General features: G+C 47.3%; 2 protein-coding genes across 2 annotated transcripts; both read right to left on the reverse strand.

Annotated features, from left to right (window-relative positions):
• Nucleotides 1-5,622: 5,622 nt before the first annotated feature.
• Nucleotides 5,623-9,514, reverse strand: LOC147979992 (uncharacterized). The gene is made up of 2 exons (XM_087516804.1): nucleotides 9,181-9,514; nucleotides 5,623-6,563 (listed from the first exon to the last, which is right to left on the reverse strand). Exons 1-2 carry the CDS (start codon nucleotides 9,509-9,511, stop codon nucleotides 5,623-5,625), a joined length of 1,272 nt encoding a protein of 423 aa, XP_087372930.1. The 5' UTR covers nucleotides 9,512-9,514.
• Nucleotides 9,515-11,776: 2,262 nt separating this feature from the next.
• Nucleotides 11,777-13,381, reverse strand: LOC147979993 (uncharacterized). Its single transcript, XM_087515427.1, has 7 exons — nucleotides 13,226-13,381; nucleotides 12,884-13,157; nucleotides 12,681-12,783; nucleotides 12,444-12,574; nucleotides 12,274-12,355; nucleotides 12,062-12,194; nucleotides 11,777-11,956 (listed from the first exon to the last, which is right to left on the reverse strand). Exons 1-7 carry the CDS (start codon nucleotides 13,379-13,381, stop codon nucleotides 11,777-11,779), a joined length of 1,059 nt encoding a protein of 352 aa, XP_087371553.1.
• Nucleotides 13,382-22,006: the final 8,625 nt, after the last annotated feature.

Below are 22,006 nucleotides of genomic sequence, written 5' to 3' on the forward strand. Positions count from 1 at the left end.
ATACATACCTGGTTCATTATGTGACGGCAGTATGCATGATAGCTTGCCTATCAATTGTTCGCTCCAAATTATCGGATCTGTATGAATGGTTACATTAGTGTAGAATATATCCAATGCCAATGTTTTTTTAGCTCCGCATTGTTCTTGTAAGTACATGCTGTCCTTTATCAGTGCACTTATAATGACAGGTAGTTGTTCATGTACCATCACTCTGCAGCTTATTTTCCTTTGCCCTCCATTTTCTACACATCAGATCTATATTTACTCTTACCATAAGGTTGGTACTGAAGAAGTTTAGCTGTGCATTGCTCTTGGCTGTACCTTTTGCCTGTATCGCTGCACTTACATTTATAGCTACTTGGTTATGTAGCATCACTCTTCATCTTATCTTAAATATTCTCCATTTTTTCGTATATCATCACATCTATATTTACTCTTAACAAAATGTAGAATAAAAGGCAATGCTTTTGAAGAAGATTTTGTGGTAAACTTCTTGAATTGCCCCCCCCCCTTCAGCATGGACAAGGCCTTTATAGAGCCTGTCTTCACCAATAATGTAAGTTTGTCCATCTCAAGCCTTCAAACTTTTTTGTATATATTTGGTTAGGCATGGCTGCAATAGCTGTTTATTTTTGGTGTTTGCATCAAATTGCTTGTTTAAAGTTTATTATATGTAGTTCATAAACAAAAGTTCGTCCTTTCTCAATTTAAGTTTTCAGTTGTACAACCAAGTTCCTTCTTCATACCATGTAAATTAAACTATACAGAGCAAGTGATCTTCTTTTGCACTGCATGTATGCTTCTATTCTTCATCTGTAATCCAGTGGTGTGGTGAACCTACCCACTACAGCACAATGTCATATTGTGCAATGTCTTAACTATGAAAAATGTCATATCATTCTACTATTATTTAAACCGTCTCTTTATTTGCCAATCTGAAATGGTATAAATTGACAGCACACTAACCATTGATACTTATGAGTTCTTGATCTCTAATCCAGTGGTGTCGTGAAGCTGCCAACTCCTTCACAATGTCATTTCCTGCCATGTCTTGACCTGAACAATACCATATTGTGTTAATGCAAATTTAAACTATGTCACTTTATTTGTCGGTAAGAAATGTGATGAATTGTCAGCACTGATACTTTTATGTGCAAAACCTGTCATCTGTCTGCTTGTTTATCTTTCAGAGTGAGGAAGATATAAGTGTTGAACAAGCGCAGTCTCATCATCTTGCTCAGCTGCTTGCGCTGCAGCTCCCCAGCAGGGCTAACCTTTCTTGAACTCTATTGAAGTTCTGGCGATTTTGTATATTATTTTGTCGGCGTGTTTATTTGCACTGGTGGCGATCTTTGATGCCCAGTGTATGTAATCTGTTGTCTGCTTGTGCTTTATTATCATAGTGGAAAACTTTGATGCCCAGTGGATGTAATATGTCGTAATGCAGTTATTTTACTGTATATATATCCTGTCTTCGCAGTAAACCGGCCAAACCGTAAAATTACGATACATAATCGGGCCATCATGCAATCACGATGTAGGTTGGGCCTGAAACGTGCCGATTAGCTCACGGGCCGGCAGCAACCTGAAATGAACCCCGGCCCATGATTGTGTGAATCAAATCACGGGCTTTTAACAGGCCAAAATTGTCTGGGTCCTTGTTTGGCCCAATCAGATATCAGCTGCGAGCAGGCCGGATGCAAACCGGGTCGTAGTTAGGCCCAACTATATGACGGGCTTTTAACAGGCCGAAATTAATATAGGGCCGAAATGTTAAACGGGCCCTTAACAGGCCAAAACTAATATCAGGCCGAATTACTAAGTGGGCCTTTAGCAAGTGGGCCCAAAAGCATAGTGTACAGTTGACGGGCCGAATCTGATATGGGCCATAATTGAGCCCAAAGCCTTTTAAAGGGCCGGACCTGATCTGGGCTGTAATTTGGCCTAGAACGTGGTAGGCTTTTAACGGGCGGGATCTCATATGGGCCACTATTAGGCCCGGAGCGTGGCAGGCCATTAATGGACCGGATCAAATATGGGCCGACATTTGGCCCAAAACATGGCAGCCAGTTAATGGGCCGGCCTACTAGGGTCCTCAAAATCTTGTGGGCCTACAGCTGGGCCGGCCCATTAATGTCGGCGAAATCTCGTGGGCCTTTAGCTAGGACGGCCCATTATGACCCGCAAGAATCTTGTGGGCCTTTACCTGGGCTGGCCCATTATGGCACACAAAAAATCTTGTGGGCCTTTACTTGGGTCGGCCCATTATGGCCCGCAAAATCTTGTGGGCCTTTAGCTGGGCTAGCCCATTATGGTCCGTAAAATTTCATGGGCCTTTAGCTGGGCCGGCCCATTATGGTCCACAAAATCTTGTGGGCCTCTAGTTGGGCCGGCCCATTTAAACTTGTTGGGCCGTGCCATGTGTCGACGTATCATAGGCGCCTTCTATCCGGTGAGTGGATGACATCTGTCCCAACGATGAGCCGACACGTGTTTCCTCTAGCCAATGATGATTTTACACGTGGAAAATCCCCATTGGTCGGGGCTGTTAATGGGTTATCGGATCCAAAACCCGACCCGATAGCTTAACGGCGTTCTGTTACGGTGGATGCCATGTGTCGGTCACCCTTGATGAAAGCACTTCTGTGACGCGCGATTTATCGTCATGGAAGTGGACACTTCCGTGATGATAATTTTGGTAATGTCATGGAACACTTCTACGACAGCACAGGTATGACTATCTTGATTATGTCATAAATTTGTCATGGATGTACATGCATGACAAAAAAGCGACCTACTGTGACAAACACGAATCATCACGGAAGTGTATTTTTTTTGTAGTGTCGAGTAGGGCAATTACGTATCATTAATTTCATTCTCTCCCAAGCTTGTGTAACATGTTCGTGATCAAGTTGTTTAAAATTCATAATATCGTTTCTAAGAGAGATGATCTTAGCGGGAGGAAAATACTTAGAGATAAAAGCATCTTTGCACTTGTTCCATGAATCAATACTATTTTTAGGCAAAGATGAAAACCAAACTTTAGCACGATCTCTAAGCAAAAAAGGAAATAGCTTCAATTTAACAATATCATTATCGACATCCTTTTTCTTTTGCATGTCACACAAATCAACGAAGCTATTAAGATGGGTAGCGGCATCTTCACTAGGAAGGCCGGAGAACGGATCTTTCATGACAAGATTCAACAAAGCAGTATTAATTTCACAAGATTCAGCATCGGTAAGAGGAGCAATAGGAGTGCTAAGGAAATCATTGTTGTTGGTATTGGTGAACTCACACAATTTAGTATTATCTTGAGCCATCGCGACAAACAAGCAATCCAACACACGAGCAAACAAAAAGCAAACGGGCAAAAGAGGCAAATAGAGAGAGAGAGGGGGAGGATAGAGAGAGAGAGGGCGAATAAAACGGCAAGGGTGAAGTGGGGGAGAGGAAAACGAGAGGCAAATGGCAAATAATGAAATGCGGGAGATAGGAATTGTGATGGGTACTTGGTATGTTAACTTTTGCGCAGACTCCCCGGCAACGGCGCCAGAAATTCTTCTTGCTACCTCTTGAGCACTGCGTTGGATTTCCCCAAAAAGGGATGATGCAGCAAAGTAGCGTAAGTATTTCCCCCAGTTTTTGAGAACCAAGGTATCAATCCAGTAGGAGGCTACGCTCGAGTCCCTCGTACCTACACAAAAACAATAGCTCAACGCAACCAACGCGCTTAGGGGTTGTCAATCCCTTCATGGTCACTTATGAAAGTGAGATCTGATAGAGATAAATAATATTTTTGGTATTTTTGGTATAGAGATGCAAAGTAAAAAGTAAAAGCAAAGTAAAAGCAAAGCAATAATAAAGTGATGGAGATTGATATGATGAGAAAGAGATCCGGGGGCCATAGGTGTCACTAGTGGCTTCTCTCAAGAGCATAAGTATTCTACGGTGGGTGAACAAAATACTGTTTAGCAATTGACAGAATTGAGCATAGTTATGAGAATATCTAGGTATGATCATGTATATAGGCATCACGTCCGAGACAAGTAGACCGAAACGATTCTGCATCTACTACTATTACTCCACTCATCGACCACTATCTAGCATGCATCTAGAGTATTAAGTTAAAAACAGAGTAACGCCTTAAGCAAGATGACATGATGTAGAGGGATAGTTTCATGCAATATGATAAAAACCCCATCTTCTTATCCTCGATGGCAACAATACAATACGTGCATTGCTGCCCCTTCTGTCACTGGGAAAGGACAACGCAAGATTGAACCCAAAGCTAAGCACTTCTCCATGGCAAGAAAAACCAATCTAGTGGGCCAAACCAAACTGATAATTCGAAGAGACTTGCAAAGATAACCCATCATACATAAAAGAATTCAGAGAAGATTCAAATATTATTCATAGATAGACTGGATCATAAACCCACAATTCATCGGTCTCAACAAACACATCGCAAAAAGAAGATTACATCGAATAGATCTCCATGAGAGAGAGGGAGAACATTGTTTTGAGATCCAAAAAGAGAGAAGAAGCCATCTAGCTACTAGCTATGGACCCGTAGGTCTGAAGTAAACTACCCACACTTCATCGGAGGGGCTTGGATGATGATGTAGAAGCCCTCCGTGATCGAAGCCCCCTCCGGCGGAGCTTCGGAACAGGCCCGAAGATGGGATCTCGTGGATACAGAAAGTTGCGGCAGTGGAATTAGGTTTTTGGCTCCGTCCCCGATCGTTTGGGGGTACGTGGATATATATAGGTAATTGTCAGCACGCAAGGGCTTATGAAATCGATGAATGAAGTGGAGAATGAGATGACAACAGCCTGGAACTAACCGGAGGAAAGCCCTTGACCAGCAGCTCATCATCTGTGGGCAGCTTGATGGACAAGGTTCTCGATGCAGAGGAGGGTTCATCCATGGCGGCGTCTGGACTGGAAGAACAGGGTCGTGGAAATGAGAGGGGAACAGATCTGAAAACACAGTATGCAAGGAGAGCTGGTATATAGTTAACCTAGCTGGTTGGGCCTCTTTTGATGGGCCGCCCCATCGTCCTTGTGGCTTGTGGGCTGCCTGTGCATTGGGCTAGGTGCCTTGAGTGGCCTGTAAAATAATTGATGATATATGTTGTTAGTCAAAAAATGGCAATGGTGATAAGGTAAATTAGATGGGAATATAAGCGCCAATCAGTGTCAATGCGCACGATTAAACAGAAGCAGTGCCTCACATCACAGATGGCATAGCATTGATGCAAACCATACAACAGAGCATGTTCAAAATAAGGATTGCATGCATAGCTCAGAATAGCACGACAACACATATAATTTACATAGTTAAGTTCGATAGGCTGGGAGTTAATCGAGTACATCCCTGGTACACACCATATAATTTACATAGATAAGTTGAGTGGCTTGGGGTAGTGCATAATAGAGTAGAGTAGTGCAGCACATGCCACATAGCTTACATAGATAATAAGTTCAGTAGGGAATTACATAGGAGAGCAACGGTCGTAGCGCAGATGTAAGATGAACAGACCACGTAGTAGAAGATAGCAAGTTGATACCACCAAGCGATCCTCAAGAGGATTGCGTCGGCAAGTTGGCGATGCTGCATCAGAAGTGCTCCTCGGGCAAAGTGTCGAAGTCTGCAGAGCAATTACCTTCACTGTCAAAGATCTCCTCATCATCCAGCCAGCTTCTCATGTAGGGTGGATTCTCTGGTGGCACGGGCTCGAGGTCTACTGAACAGTTGTCTTCCTCATCAGTAAAGCCTGACTTTGGGTCATATGGATATGTCCCAATGGACTGCAGGTACTCAACAGCAAGGATGGTGTTCTGCTCAAGGTACTCACATATGTGCTGAGCATTCTGGAGAGTCGCATTGAGCTCAATGTCTGCCTGCGTTGATCCAGGGGACATGCCCTCGTCAATCAGACGCTGAAGTTGGATGGTTGCTGAAAATCCGGTATCCAGTGAGTTATCCCAGCCTTTGCTGAGCTTCTTTATTATATCTTGTTTCTCACCAAGCTGCTTCAGTAGTGTTTGATTGACATTTTTGATGGATTCAATGACATCATCTCTTTCAGCCACCTTCTCCATCATGTCTTTGTTTGTCTTCATAATGGAGTCAAGAGTGTTGTTCTTCTCTTCCAGTTGCTGCGCCAGAGATGTATTGACCTTTTTCAGTGTTTCGATACTGCGATCCTTTTCTTTCAGACGCTCACGCAGTGACTCGTTATTAAGCCTAGCAGATTGGAGTTTGTTATAGTTATAATCACCTGGGACCACACTGTGTTCCTGCTCCATGAATTCCATGGCTTTATGCGCAACATGATTCTGCGCTTCTTCCAGATCAGTGAAAGTAGAGGTTGAAATATATGTCTGACTAACAGGACGCTCCAGTTCACTGGCAATTGGATGGAAGGCGACGGTGACTTCAAGGCACCCGCGATGAACTGCACGTGCAGAGTAGGCGGCCGCTGGAAGGCCGAGTTTGTCAAACATAGCATCCAGGATGACTTTGGAAGGAAGGTCCACAGGGTTCATGTTGAAACCTGGTCCAAAAATAATAGTGTGGTAAGAGTGTATGACATCGGAAATAACACTTATTTTTAAAATGGAAGAGTAAGCAAGCAAGCCAATGCTTTGGATGCAATCGAACATATGATTCTTATTCATTGTTTGCTGTAGTTTGTGAGAAAGAGAAATCAACGCATGCAGTAAATTCAGCGAGGCAACAGGTATGTACTTTATAAAATGTAGCTAGGTTCGAGGTTGTGCTTGGAAGAGGAGTACTAACAAAACAAGATAGAGAATGAGATATCTTCTTTGGAAGGGTAATGGATTATAAATGCTTTATTTGTAATTTTTTATGCATAAATGAAGTGAGAGCTAGGATCTCATTCAACAGAGGGCTTGGATCGGAATAAAATGCAAGTATGGTTAATTTAGTCCTCACAGTATTCTTAACCATACAAAAGGGCCGGTGATTATACTATTTCTACAAGTCGATGTGGTTCAGTAATGATGAAAGGACAGGGGATAAACCAATAATATTTAAATGTGGGTATGCATATGGCATTGCAAATTTGTGTATTAATTTATACGATCTGTTTTTTTATCTAGGTGCATGTCTGTTCGCATCAAGTTCAGGGCCATTAACTCGCACCTCTCTATTGTAAGCAGGGTTAGATTTCAGAAATTACCTTCTGATAAGAACCGAGCGTTGGCGAATGATTTAGCTGGCCTAGAGTTCTCAGAGACAGCGAATCGAAGGGAAGAGCTCGGGCTGCAAGACGGGGAGGAACAACACTTAGGAAACCTAGCAAACCCATGTCCATAGATGAACCAGATCGAAATACAACGGTGGGAGGAGAAATACCTGCCGTAAAGATCAATCATAGCTAGATGTGCTCTTCTTCATCTCGCATCGCTCGTCGATTTGAGCAGCAGCGTGGATCTAGGTATGCGTCTGAGGGGAACTGCGAGGAGAGAAGCAGGGGAGTGAAGTGGAGGAAGGGGATCAGAGCGAGTGGTTGGATGCGTATGTGAGACGGTGAGTGAATAGAATCACCTCCCGCACCGATGACGAACAGTAGAAGCCATCGCTCCAGCCAAGTAGGGAGGCCGCACGTGTCCTTTTCTAGTGATGGTGATCTAACCGGTGGTCTAGCGATCGTCCAGTTCTTTTGTACCAGGACTCCTACCCATCCACTGGGATACGGTGGGCCCAGTCGAGAGAAGCCCACCGGGCAGCGAGGGTGATTTAACACAGTAGCACATAACGCGTAGGAAAAAGGAAAATGCCATCATCGCTAATGTGATGTATCTATCCTTCTGATCTAAGATGCCTTTGGGATGGGCCGACGATAACCAACTGCGACGGAGAAGGAGATATTTTTAAAGGAATGTAATTTAACAGAGAGAGTTAGCCCAGCACACCTAGGATAGAATAAGGCAGTTATATAGGCACATGTACTAATTAAGTTCAACACCAAATCACCGGGATTACAGCACGTGAACCAAAAGGACAACAGGTAAATTGTCTTCATAGTTGGTCGTTTAAATTCTAAAGGTTGAGGATGTGGGCATCCGAGTCACCATCATTTTTTTCCTCTGGATAACCAAATGCAACCCTGAGGAGCTGAAGGGCGTCATGTGAAAGCTTGCTCAGCCGAGCAACAGCACGCTCAACTTCTGAAACCTTCCTAGCCAACTCAACGGCTAGCACGGGCCTAGTTGGAAGTGACTCAGATACAGCCAAGGAAGATATCCGATCACAGATTGAAAAGACAGCACCTATGTAGTTACCAGTGGTCATTGCTAGCCCTTTGATCGTTTCATCTTTCTCAGCTAGTAGGTCAGTAAGCTGTAAGTTGGCCTCCTCTAATCTTTTCAATTCAATATAGTTGTAGTCTTGCAAAACCTTGCTTTGGTTATCTTCCATATAGTGTATTGCCTTTTGAGAAACTACATCTATTGTGTTCTGCAAGTTATGCAGGGGAGAGCTCGAGAGCTGGACCGGTGTAGGCGGGTGTCGCAGATGCTCTTTCGAGGGATAAAATGTAACATCAGTCACAAACTGGCCCCTTCGATGTGTCTGAGAGTGATAGCGCGGTGCTGGAAGGTCGAGCTTATCTAATATACCTCCGAGTAGATATGTACCCGAAATCTCAATGATCTCCATATCATCATCTATGAAAAAGAGAAATTAACTGGGTGAGGATGAAGCTATGATAATTCTGTCAGGCAAAGGACATGCATAATTAAATAGGCTGAGCACAGGAAGCATGGTAGAGATCAGGCACAAATGACAGTGTAAAAAATGGTACATAACAGTAAATACGAAACGAGGGAATCACTGCCTTCATCTCATTAAATGATAAAGGGCATGTTCGATAGAGCCTAGTTTAACCTAGATGGTGACAGCACATAAACAAAAGCGGGCACATCCTATGCATAGAATTAGAAGATATTTCCACGGATAATGCAGTTGGTGATATCTTGGGGTAAAGGATATTCACCATCACATTCTTCTTTGCAGCGCCTTTGCGAGACAGCCGCTCCTGTATTCAACTACATCTGGGAGATCTCCAAAAGGGAGGTTCATCGCAGCCGCATTTTGCATTTGTTCAGAAAAGTAGTACATATATCTGGTAGACAGATGCCAACCTCTGCTAAGCTTCTTGCCTTTGATTTCTGATTCTTTGATCCGATTTTCAAGGAAGGCGATATGATTTTCCTGGCGCTTTGTTTTTGCATAGTTTATGTCTCTGACAACCGTGTTGGTCATAGTCTCTATGTATCTGACTGCTTTGATAGCAGTGCTATCTTCGGCAGTGACCTCGTCTATGCAATACTCTCCTGGCACAGACACGTCGACAATTGAGCCTCCAGGATCCAGACCAGAAGTATTGAAGTTAACTGTAAGGCGAACCTTACTATCCTCATGGATAGCATTCTTGTACTGGGGTGGGCCTAGGCCAAGGTTTGCAAGGAGCATCTCAAGTATCACCTTGTGTGGGATTTTGAACACCCTTGTAGCATCCTGCAGTATGACAGGATGTGAATTACCAATGGATGAATAGCAGGACACTATTATATGTATAGGAATGGTTTTAGGAATATCAAGGCGGTCAATATATGGTTCAATTTACTAAATCAAGAAAACTATATAGCACTTAATCAGCCAAGAAGGCAAGGACAGAGTAGGTGCACCGAACTATGTGTAACCTTTCAGAGGTAGCATACCTAACTATAGTCTAACAGGTCTGATCCATCAAAATTCATGGATTTTTGTTTAATCAAACTGCCTATCTACACAAATCCAATTTCTTACTTCAGTTTCTTTTTCGTTTAGCCCAACCTGTGTCCAGGGTACATATCGTCGTCTACATATCTATCAAAGAGAAAACGTTTTGCCCCTACCATGGAAACTAAACAAAGGAAAGAGCATGGCCGGACCAACCTGGGCAAGCGCCCGTAGATTATTGTTGGTGGAGGCAGCCGAGCTCGAAGAGCCGTGATCTTGGGGCTCCTGGCCAGACATAGAAACCTGAAAGGGCAATCGGTGGATCTTGGAGATAAAGAAGACGAAAGCATGAACCGAACAGTAAAAGGAAGCAAGGTCATCTGCCAATCGAAGCGCGGTTGTACCTTCACAGAGAAGTCGAGGCAGGAAGGGGGAAGTGCAGGCACAGACCAGAGGCTCGATGGCAGGCGGCGGCGGCGCGGCAAGAGGCCAGGGCAAAACACAGTCGAGAAGGCGAACAAAATGACCCAGGTGTGACCTAGTTTGGAGAAAGCAGAGAAGGAAATACAACAAGCCTCTACTTACGGGTCTGGCGAACGGAAGCCCAAAAGAATTTAAATGGGCCGCATGCCTATTCACTGCGTCAGGCGTCTCTGCATGTTAAATCAGCCTATCCCGTGCGGCCGAATACCTATTGGGCCGGGCCATGAATGAGGCTGAATGTTTCAGTTTCTTTAATTAATTTTCTATTACTTTTGCTCTTCGCTTTTTGTTGATTTTATGTATCTTCTTTCTTAGGAGTAACTCGTAATTTAAAAAGGTTAAAAATATTAACAAAACTGGACGATGTAAAAGAAGCGGTCATTATGGCAAGAGAGTGCACATGTTTTAAATTAGAATAAACATTTTATTTAATTTGACGAACAAATTTATATGAGCATTTTTTAACAACGAGGAACAACTTTTAATATTTGATGAATAAAATTTGAGAGTGATGAACATTTTTTTCAACTCGCTAACCAAGATTTGGATTCTAGATTTGGCTTGATACTAAATTCATTTGTAACGGAAGTAAAAATGTTATTTTGTGAGCATGGCCCCTCCATGGGAAAACCAATAGCACCTACCAGTACAACAGAAACCAAGGCTGGAGGCGTGGTCTAAACTGTTATAACCTCATGAAAATCCACTTGCAACGAAGAATGCAATGGCAAAACAAATGCAAAGGCATGGTATAAATTGCTTATAACCGATCACATCAGTAGTAGACAATATAGCGGTCGCATCACAAACCTACAATTTAGATGAGCATCAACATAGCATGAGGACAAGCAGACGTACATTTAGGAAAATAGACTGATCAGCTAGCCAACTGGAATGTGCAAAAACGTCTTATCTTATCGTCTTTTTGAGAGTAGCCTGAGCCTAAGGCAAAAGATAACAAAGGTGTAGCTAACATAACATGGTCCATACATACTGGTGTATCTACATTCATCGTACTAAAAAGGTTTAGGCCAAAAGACCAAGAGGGCAGTTAGCAGGGCAGAGATCAACTGTGGGGAATATCTACATCAATTTCATGAGCAGTTGCACGACGGTGTGGCTTCACGACGGGGTAAGAAAATCCATGACAAAGAGGTTGGTCTTTAGAGCCTCGAATGACTCAATAGCATCGACATGAAACGCCGGCCATCTTCCAAAGAAACCGTCAGACGACACACGAACATGAAACATGCATTTCATGCCAAGCAAGCCTAAAAGTTCAGGAGGGGTTTTCCTGAGCATCGAGGCCGCCACATGAATATTGCGAATAGCAGGGTCATGACGCATGTTATTGCGAATGACCTGACCAGCAGATCGACTGACAATCTATTGCCCTTTCGATCCAAACAATTCAAACTCGTCTTCTCTGCTTCGGTCTTTTGCAAGGACAAATAATGTGTACCTGGTCATTAGCAAACAAACTACAAGAGAAGTAAAAGAAATACTATGAACCAATGTAAATACAAGCTCTTTTTACCCTATTGTTGCACTGGTAGATGAACAACCATGGCGCCCACATGTATATACATCAGGCTGAGTGAGCGACGTTGCAGCTGGCATGGACATATAGTGGCAGGACGTACAGAAGGTGGCCCACCATTTTTTCAAATGTGAAACCCTTGTAATTATCACATTGCATCGAAACGTACCTGCCTATGATGCAAAGGAAGGCGGTGTATTAGTAGCATTCTTGCAAATGCATAAATCATAAACACTATATAGAAAGACAGTTACTACTATCAGGGACTACATTGTTACCTCCTTGTGATATAGATTAATGTTCATGAGGTGGGTTAATAATGCTGTAGGAAGGACATCAGCATGTTGGGCCTGGAGGATAATGCTAGACGGCGCAGGAAGGCACTCAATTGCTGGGAACGAGGGTGGGAGCCTGACAAACAAAGACGACATAGTACATAAGTATAAATCATAAAGAAGAAATGTCATATGAATAGCCCAACACTCCTTACCTGCTCCTAAATATATTTATATCTGGTATGTCATGGTTGACATACCATTTGCAGGCACATCCTCCAGACAATTCTTTAGATCCTAGCTTATGGCAAACGTCACAATCGTCAAACACACAAAGACAATAAGAAAGAAGTGCACCAATCCATCAGTCTATTTCTTAGCGAACCTTCATTAACAAAAACGGTGGCGCCAACAAAGATAACTACAGCTGGTTCTGTTTGGCCCATGAAATGAACACTTTCTCCGTTAAATCGAATAGCTCTTTCACCCCAGAGGGTTATCCCAAGCTCGTTGCCACTAAAATAATATGAGAACAGAAGGGTACCGATAGGATGAGCTGCTATGAAAAATGGCCAGTAGAAAAATAAAACAATACATGAAGATAAGAAACCAGAACACATACTTATGATCAGATAGGAGTACACATCGCTTGAATACTTGTCTAAGTGTGTGAGGCACCCGAATAGCTTTGACAGGAGAGATTGTCGTGATGACTCCGATAACATCTACATGCGCAAATGCGAACCTACTATTTAACAGACAACAATTTTTGCAGAATAATGGATTGTAGAACATAAGAAGAACCACTGGTGTAATTTCCATCACCTATGTAGTTCTGAGGAGTATCATTTGTAGGGGGCAGCTCGTTAATTAGAGTCAAGTGGAACGTCCACTCTGGGAACTCGTCGTTTAGGTGGAAACAGTTCTTTATGACTATAAATTGTGTAAACCTGATCATCAATGGTGCGTCGACGGGGTTCAAAATGATTGGCCGAGGAAGCACGGCAAATCGACTAAATTCATACACCACGCCCTCATGTAGCATGTTAATATGAGCGGCAAGAATATCCGTTGGGACAGTTGCGTAACCATGGTTACCCTACAAAAGTAACGCATTATCCTAGACAGACAGCAGCGCCAAGCATTAGGAATATACTTCTAAATAGCTTTAATTTGTAACTGAGCATCCAGAAGAACCATGTGCACAACTTTAACAGGTCCATTCTCCAAACCACCACGGTAATTCCATAGGCATGACAGACGGACACAGACAGATTGTTCGGCCCAGCCGGCGTGCAGATCGGACAGAGAAACACAAGCCATCTGACAAGAACGGCACCAAGATAACCGTTGTTAGATTCCAGATGTGATAAGAATAAGGCAAAGAACATGTGGGTACTCTAGATCGATACAATCAAAATCAAAAAGATGTGCAAGGAAATTTTTGAAGGCACGCAGAAGCTTAGGAACACGTAATGGCACGTCGAGGAAAGCAATGACAAGGCCTGGACATTGGGAGTATGGGGTGGCACGCCATTACATCAGGAGAGGAGAATGGAAGCAAGAAGAAACTTACCAGAAGGATGAGAAGGCGAAACCCTAGATGCGCTGCCGATCCGAGGGGGAAAAACCAAGCTGGAAACCTAACGGAGCAGACGGGCAGTATATGCAGACCGATATACAGGTGGGCCAAACCAGAAGCCCATGAGAGGGTTAAAGCTTTGTATGGTTCTCATGGAAAAAACAATAACGTAATAGCAAGTGGTCGTTGATGCATCGGCCACGGTTTTATAATATCATGATGGAAATTCAAAGGAGAAAACAGATACTATCATATGGATGAATGCAGCTAGTTCACTTACTCAAACTAAAGAGCTAGGTCGAAAATTCAGACTCGGGAGTACATGAGAAGTTTATATAGCTCTGAACCTGGCCATGGTTCAAACCGATTACAGCCCTACCTATATAATGGTGCAATTGCTTGGAAGCAAAAGCTAATGCAAGGTACCTTGCATAGGCAGAGGTCCTCCAGTAGGGGTATGAACCAGAGGGGCTATGAGGATGTACCAAACATGATACACATGATAACACAGAGCGCTTACTTTGCCAAATAATTTATCAGGATAACCTGTTAACACCGGAACCGAGCAAGACATAAGAAACAACCCACAGGGGAGCCAAGAGATAAAGCTTACACAAATAAAATAAGAAAGACAACACGGGCATAGATTAGGTTCAACGATTCATAAACATCTGGAGTACAAAGCAGAGCCACGACGATATGATCAGAGTGTATCAATCGCCTTTTGATTTACAAAGGTAATAATCCTGACACAAGTACTTCTGCCCTCCACACACAGATATCGCCATGACCGAAACTGAAACAACAGGGCCAAAAGTACTTCACAGGGCATGTCCAGCCACTCGCCTTCCCATTTCACCTCAGGCGCCGAGTCCAAGGCATGCATGGATGCATTGATCATGTATCCTGGACAGATGCAACGGACAAGTAATAAGCACAAGACATCATACATATGTAAACCTGGAACTGAAATTGTAGAGAGTGAGCCAAGTCATCCAAACCTGTCAAAAAGACGGTTTCTAGCCAGGTAGCATGACAGTCCGGATGGACAGCAACATGACTGATCGCAGTCATTGTCACCCATAAGCAACCAAGTGATGTGGTGTTAAGTGCCTGCGAGCGGTAGCTCAAGCAGGGAAATCGCTCGTACAAGCATACCGGCAAGGAACCACCAATTTACAATGACACTACCCAAAAGTGTTGGATCTCCAAAAGTTGCGTTGCCTCCTGGAACAACAGCCAGAAAAATAGGAAACCATCAATGAGAACAGTCGGTGTAAACGCAGGCCACAAGACACCTAAAATAAAATCGTGAAAAAGAATGCTATGTGCTTACCCAGGCGGTATTCCTACTTCTTTTCCCCCCGCTTGCTCGGGTTGCCTCGAGCATCAGCAGGCACAGACAGGCGAGGCCTGAAAACAGCAAGGCAAATTAAATCGTTTTGCAATGGAAGCAAAATGCCCGGACACAAGTAAAGAAACAGAGCTTACTTCTTTGCATCAGAAGCCTAATCAGGTACTGGCAGGGCATCTGTCTCGGTGGAACCAACAAGCAGGGGTGATCTCTCCTACTCAGTGATAGACCTGTTGCCCTATGAGAGGAAAGATGTATACACAAATAAGTATAGATCGGCAAGAGATATTTTCAAAGACAGATGATGGGGAAATTACCAAGCCATCGCAGTCTTCATCATCAAGAGGATTGTCAACTGGATCAGATATCACAGGGGCAGCCGAGACAGGCATATTGTCCTTGAAAAGTCCCCGTTGAGCCTTTGATTTAACCTCAGATGCCACACCGCTGTAAAAGATAGAGAAAATGTATGAAACACAAAGGTGCATCACCAGCACAAAAGGAAAATGTTAAATTGAGTGTAACTGCACTGACCTAGCCACACATGGCTTCGTCACAGAAGGCGGGGATGACAAAGCAGAAAGCAGAGCCTGGCTCTTATCGAAAAGGGAAAAACTGATCAAATGACTGGGCAAAGCAAAGAAACAGAGCAAATAACCAATCTATAAGAGCAAACGCGATAAGAATGGAGTTGAACCTTAGGGGTGTTGACAACCGAAGGTGGGGGCGTGGAACTGCCAGGGGGTAGACTGCTGGATGATGCACATGGTGCTGTTAAAGGAGGAGGACTCTCATTTGGCAAAGATCCTGAGCTAGTTGCTCCAGTTGTTACACTTGAAGCTCGATACGCTACTGAAGACTGTGGCTGCTTTCCTAGAGGCGTGTCAATCCTAAGCACCTGGAATGACAGCTCATCATCATCACTGGTGAAGCACTTGCTTGATATGGAGACAACGAAACGGAATTTCCTTGAGATAACAGCAGAGAGCTCTCGTGGTGTGACAGGGTCTCCGCGGGCAGACTGGACAATCTCTAGAAGCGGGGCAATAGGTGATCGCCCATGGCGTAAAAGACTTATCAGTGGTGCTCCAACCAGCTCCCTTCCCACTCTGTCAAAGAAGACAAACTCAGCCTCGCCAGGCTCATTGACCTCTGCATCATCATCTCTTGCAACGTAACAAATCCGGTACCTTCAAGACAAGGCAAAGATGTATCTCAATAAAAGCAACAAACCAAAACAAATAGCTCATATGGTAGTAGGCACGGTTCTCCAAATAGATAGTTACCTTGGTATTGCATCTATTCCAGCACAAGCTGGATCTGAGCATCTGTAGGCAGTACCATCTGGAAGGGAAGACTTGTGACAGGTAGTGCATGAAGAGAACCACCAACGTTGAGAAGGATTAAGTCTGCTGAGAACAGTCGTGCAAAAGAACCGGGCATCCTATAACCAAAGCAGGGAAATGTGTTAGATAAAAACAGTCAAAGAACAATCGGTTCTCAACGGAAAGACCAGTATGGTAAATTAATTACCCAGTTATCAAACATATCCAGATTAGCCAGTTCTCGAATCGTTTTTGTCTCTAAATTAACCTGCGCATCCACTTCAGCAGCTGTCTATCCAAGTAAATTGATATGTTGAATAGCAGTGAAATTGTCACGGAGCCTACAGGTCAACGACAAACAAGAATCATGTTCCGAAACATAGATGACCCACATCACTGGTCATTCGAAGTTGGTCAAGAAGATTGGGCGAGCAGCGATCAGTAGGCGTGCATACAGACAAATATTGGATGCAGAGGAAGGAACAAACTAAATCACCTGTTGCGGAAGTCACGGATATCAGGAAGGTCTTCATTGATGTACCATCGGCAGGCAGCACTGCCGCTCACACCCCTGTGACCTATATTAAAGGATGAGCCCACAATTATTTGTATGATACTGAGAAACCAAAGCAGGTACCAAATATGAGATGTGACAACCTAGCTAAGCAAAATCAAGTATCCTCACCATCATAAGTCTTGACCAATGTACCAACAAGGATGACTATGACAGGGTCGGTGCTGCCGAGCTCCATCGACTCATCAGCTTCAAAATTCAGGGCTGCTTCTCCCCACAGTAAGACCGTGATCTGATGGCCCCTACGTAAATTAAACCAATACGTGCTTAGGTACATGGAACCATTTGCAAATTGTACATGCTTCTGAAGACAAAGGAAACATCGGGATCATACGTGAGATCTTTCAAATGAATAACTCGTTTAGTGGAAGGCTCAGTCCGGCTTGCACTAACATACTGAACAGCCTCAGAAATTCCAGTAATCAAACCAATGACATCTAAGGAAGGAAAAGAGGTTATTGATGTCGGCATTCTAGGAACGGGGGTCCCCAGACTTGCCTGCCTGCGGCCTGCGGCGTGGCTCAAAAGGGGGCCCAGCGCGGCCCATCTTCACCAACACAAACCCAAGACCCTCGCGAGGGGCCAAGCCTCATGGGGCGGACGACGCGGAGCTTCCTCAGGCACGGCCTCGTTAGTCTGGCTCACGAGGAGGCGGAGAGATCAAGGCAGGGTACCTCACGAGGTGCCCTGACACAAGCCATGACGACCAAGGGCGCCAGGCGGGTGCCAGCCCGCGCAGTGTCCTCCCTTCCCCTTTGGTGCAAAGGGGGCAAGCGCAGCCATGGAGTACTGAGGCGTCAGGCAAAGGTTGCCATTTCGGTGCAACGAGACCAAGACCAGGAGGACTACGAGACGGAGGTCACCGTGGAGCCCAAGACGGCGTCATCACCAGAGCTTTGCGCAGGCGAAGACTACTTTTGTCAGGATAGCTCATACTAGCTGTCCCCCTTCAAATTAGCCCGCCGTTGTTGGCTCCCTTCCCGCTCGATATTTGGGAAGAGGACCAGGGCCTCTATAAATAGGACCCGCCACCCACAGAGCAAGGGGGTTGGGAGCAGAGAAAAAGAAAGGATCAGAGAGAGAGAGAGAGAAGTGTGACTGAACTCCTCCCCGCAGTTCATCGCCCCAGCCAAGAACAGACCCTCGCGAGGCTATTCTTCCTTGTATTGTTCGTCATCATCAGCCCAAGAGGCAATCCACCACACCACACACTGGAGTAGGGTATTACACCACAACGGTGGCCCGAACCAGTATAAACTATGTGTCTCTTGTGTTGTCTTTCCACAGTTTAGATCTTAGCGAGGTGGAGGGGTGCAGGTAGGTAGGAGGCGAAATCTCCGTGCGCACCCCAGTGTTCGAACCTCAAGGGTCTGTCGGAACTCGAAATCCGACATTTGGCGTGCCAGGTAGGGGTGCACCGGAGTTTTCTCTTTCGCCACCGCCACGGCCCGCCTCGCGATGGGTAGCGCGTCGCCCGCTCCGGCCGCCGGCGCCAGCGCGGGGGCCAGGGGGCTCCGAGCCCTGGCCCCAGCCCTGCAATGGGCACGGTGGCCGGACAAGCTCAAGCCAACGACGCCGCCGCGCTACGGCGGCACGACAGATCCGCTGGCCTTCTTGCTGGCGAGCGAGGAGGCCCTCCTCGAAGCCGGAGGTGACGATAGGGTTGTGGCCAACTGGCTCCCCATGGTCCTCACCGGCGTCCCGCGCACATGGCCGCTCCACCCGCCGGCAGCCTCCGTGGCTTCTCTGGAAGAGCCCCACAACCTCTTCCCCGCCCATCGCGTCGCGCCAACAACCCTGGTCGTCGCGGCCCTCTTGGGCGGCTCGCAGGCGCCACCTACAAGTCACCACGTCAAGCCGTTCATCCGCTGGGTCAGCGCCGCTTCCACGCGGCAGGGGGCTCCCCTGGACCGGGCGGCGCCCGAGACCGGCCTGACCTTCAGCTCGAAGGACCACCCCTCCAACTCGGCCTGCTCGGGTGCGCTCCCCATGCTGTGCACCCCCACCATCTGCCAGGTGGCCGTCACCAGAACCCTCATTGATGGCGGCGCGGGCCTCAGCATGCTCTCGGTCGAGGCCTTCAACCTCCTCTGCATACCCCTGGAACGGCTGCAACCCAGCCGGCCCTTCTCAGGCATTGGGGGCGAGTCGTCCAGCTCCTTGGGACAGATCCAGCTCCCAGTAACCTTCGGCACCTACGACAACTTCCGCACAGAGCTGGTCGACTTAGACATCGCCCCCATCGGCCTCCCCTACAACTCCATCCTCGGCTACCCAGCGCTGGCCCAGTTCATGGCCGCGACGCACCCGGCGTACAACCTCATGAAGATGCCCGGGAGCAGCGGTGTCCTCACTGTGCACGGGGACACCGGGGACGCGCTGCGGGTGCTCAAGCTCGCCTTCAAGACGGCGACGCCGGCATAGCCCGCCGACTTGGAGACCCCCGAGCCCAAGGGGGCTGCACCCGCCAAGAAGAAACAGTTGTTCACCCAAGACAAGGCAGAAACCAAGCAGATACCCGTCGATGTGGACGGGTCCACCAACGCCACTTTCACCATAGGCGCCCACCTCAAACCCGAGCAGGAGGAGGCCCTGGTCGGGTTCCTGCACGCAAACAAGAAGGTATTCGCTTGGGAGCCTGACCAGTTGGCAGGGATCCCTAGGAGTGTAATCGAGCATCACCTCAACGTGTGCCCCAACGTGCGCCCTGTGAAGCAGAAAGCCAGGCGGCAGTCCACAGAAAAGCAGGCCTTCATCGTCCAAGAGACCCGCAATTTAGAAGCCGCTGGGGTCATTCGCGAGGTCCGATACCCGGATTGGTTAGCCAACCCTGTCGTTGTGCCGAAGAAGGGAGGGAAGGAGCGCATGTGTGTCGAATTCACCAACCTCAACAAAGCATGCCCGCAAGATCCGTTCCCGCTCCCCCGCATCGACCAGATCATCGATTCCACTGCGGAATGCGACCTGTTATGCTTCTTGGATGCCTTCTCTGGGTATCACCAGATCAAGATGGCGGTAGAAGACATCGAGAAGACAGCCTTCCTAACCCCGTGTGGGGTGTACTGCTACACATGCATGCCATTCGGGCTGCATAACGCAGGGGCGACCTTTCAGCGGCTGATGCACATCACCTTGGGCCCACAGCTCGGGAAGAATGTTGAAGCTTACGTCGATGACATTGTGGTAAAGTCTCGGGAGGCCAGGACCTTGATACAAGACCTGGAGGAAACCTTCGCGAGCCTCAACGCAGTGAACCTACGGCTCAACCCAGAAAAGCGTGTGTTCGGAGTCCCCTCGGGCAAGCTCTTGGGTTTCCTCATGTCCCACCGAGGCATCGAGGCTAACCCGGAGAAGGTCAAGGCGGTGGAAGACATGAGCCCACCAAAGACCCTCAGAGAAATGCAGAAGCTCACGGGGCGCGTGACCGTGCTAGGGCGCTTCATCTCCAAGTTGGGGGAACGAGCGCTGCCCTTCTTCCAGCTAATGAAGAAAAAGGGGCCCTTCGAGTGGACTGAAGAGGCCGACAAGGCGTTCCAGGATCTCAAGAGATACCTGACCAGCCCATCGGTCATGGTGGCTCCGCGCCCTCAAGAGCCCCTGGTGCTTTACCTCGCCGCCACTCCCTACTCCGCCAGCGCAGCCTTGGTGGCTGTCAGAGAGGAGCGCCGAATCAAAACCACGGCAGCAGCCCGGGACAAGGCGGAACAGGGACAAGGAAGGCCCACAGAAACTGCCACCGCGGCTGAGGAGGATCAGCTGCCGTAGAGGGGCGCACCGGAGGCAGAAGAGGCCCCTCTCCCAGATGGCCAGTCTCAGGAGGCCTCATTGCCTCAAGAGGCGCCATGGTCTCCGAAGGGAGCCACCAGCACTGACGCACTCCACCTCGTTGAGCACCCAGTGTACTTCGTCAGCACGGTGTTGCGGGATGCAAGGGCACGGTACCCCATGCCTCAGAAACTCCTCCTCGCGCTACTGGTGGCCTCGCGCAAGCTGCGGCACTATTTTCAGGGTCACCCCATCAAGGTCGTCTCGTCATACCCCTTGGAGAGAGTGCTCAGGAGCCCTAATTCAGCTGGAAGGGTCGCTGAGTGGAACATAGAACTGCAAGCGTTTCAGCTCGAATTCAGCATGACCAGAGTCATCAAGGGGGCAGCGTTGGCGGATTTTGTGGCAGGATGGACGGAGGCGCCAGGCCTCAAGGCCGACGAGGATCGGTCCCTATCCCCGGGAAGCAAGGCGCCAGAAGGCTGGGTCATGTACTTCGATGGGGCGTTCTCCAGGCATGGCGCGGGGGCTGGGGTGGTGCTTATATCACCCACTCAGGACAAGCTCTATTACGCCGTGCAGCTCTGTTTCCAGCAAGGTGAAAAGGTCTCCAACAACATAGCGGAGTATGAAGGTTTAATAGCGGGCTTGAAGGCCGCGGCTGCCCTGGGGGTGAAACGCCTCACCATCAAGGGCGATTCGCAGCTCCTTGTCAATTTCTCCAACAAGGTGTATGAGCCGAAGGATGAGCACATGGAAGCCTACCTAGCGGAGGTCCGCGGGATGGAGAAGCAGTTCTGGGGGTTGGAGTTGCAGCATGTGCCCCGTGGCACCAATCAGGAGGCCGACGACATCACCAAACGGGTGTCCTGGCGGTTCGTTTTCGAGGAGCGGCTCCTCAAGCCCTTAGCCCAGCCGTCATTATCAAACATGGCTCAGCCCTGGGAGGAGCTCCCCCAGCCACCTGCCTCAGGGGCTCCGGCCTGTCGCCCGGCCTCAGGAGCACGCCTGCTCCTGACGATGGAACCTCAGGACGGATGTTGGATCGCGGAGCTCCGGAGTTACCTAACGCAAGGGACCCTGCCGGAGAAGGAGGAGGAAGCGGAGCGAGTGGCACGCCAGGCCACGGCATACTGCATCAAGGATGGAGAGCTCTACCGAAAGCGGCCAAACGATGTATCCTTGCACTGCATCTCCAGGGAGCAAGGGAAGGAACTGCTGGAAGATATACACGGCGGAGACTGTGGACATCATTCATCATCATGGACCCTCGTCGGCAAGGCGTTCCGCAGTGGGTTTTATTGGCCCACCGTGCTCAATGACGCTGTCGAACTAGTGAAAGCTTGTG

The sequence above is a fragment of the Triticum urartu genome, chromosome 3A, assembly GCF_056163025.1.
Source record: "Triticum urartu cultivar PI428250 chromosome 3A, HENAU_Tu73, whole genome shotgun sequence".
Lineage (NCBI taxonomy): Eukaryota > Viridiplantae > Streptophyta > Magnoliopsida > Poales > Poaceae > Triticum > Triticum urartu.

Bases quoted from the DNA above. Each gene is read 5' to 3' on its own strand.
- LOC147979992 (XM_087516804.1), bottom strand. From the start codon at position 9,511: ATGCTCCTTGCAAACCTTGGCCTAGGCCCACCCCAGTACAAGAATGCT. The intron at 6,564-9,180 runs GTTGGCATCTGT...TTTTTGGACCAG, and splicing joins AGGCAAGAAGCTTAGCAGAG to GTTTCAACATGAACCCTGTG.
- LOC147979993 (XM_087515427.1), bottom strand. From the start codon at position 13,381: ATGGCTTGTGTTTCTCTGTCCGATCTGCACGCCGGCTGGGCCGAACAA. The intron at 12,575-12,680 runs GTATGTGTTCTG...ATATTATTTTAG, and splicing joins GTACTCCTATCTGATCATAA to TGGCAACGAGCTTGGGATAA. The intron at 11,957-12,061 runs GTAACAATGTAG...TTTGCATCATAG, and splicing joins TTAATCTATATCACAAGGAG to GCAGGTACGTTTCGATGCAA.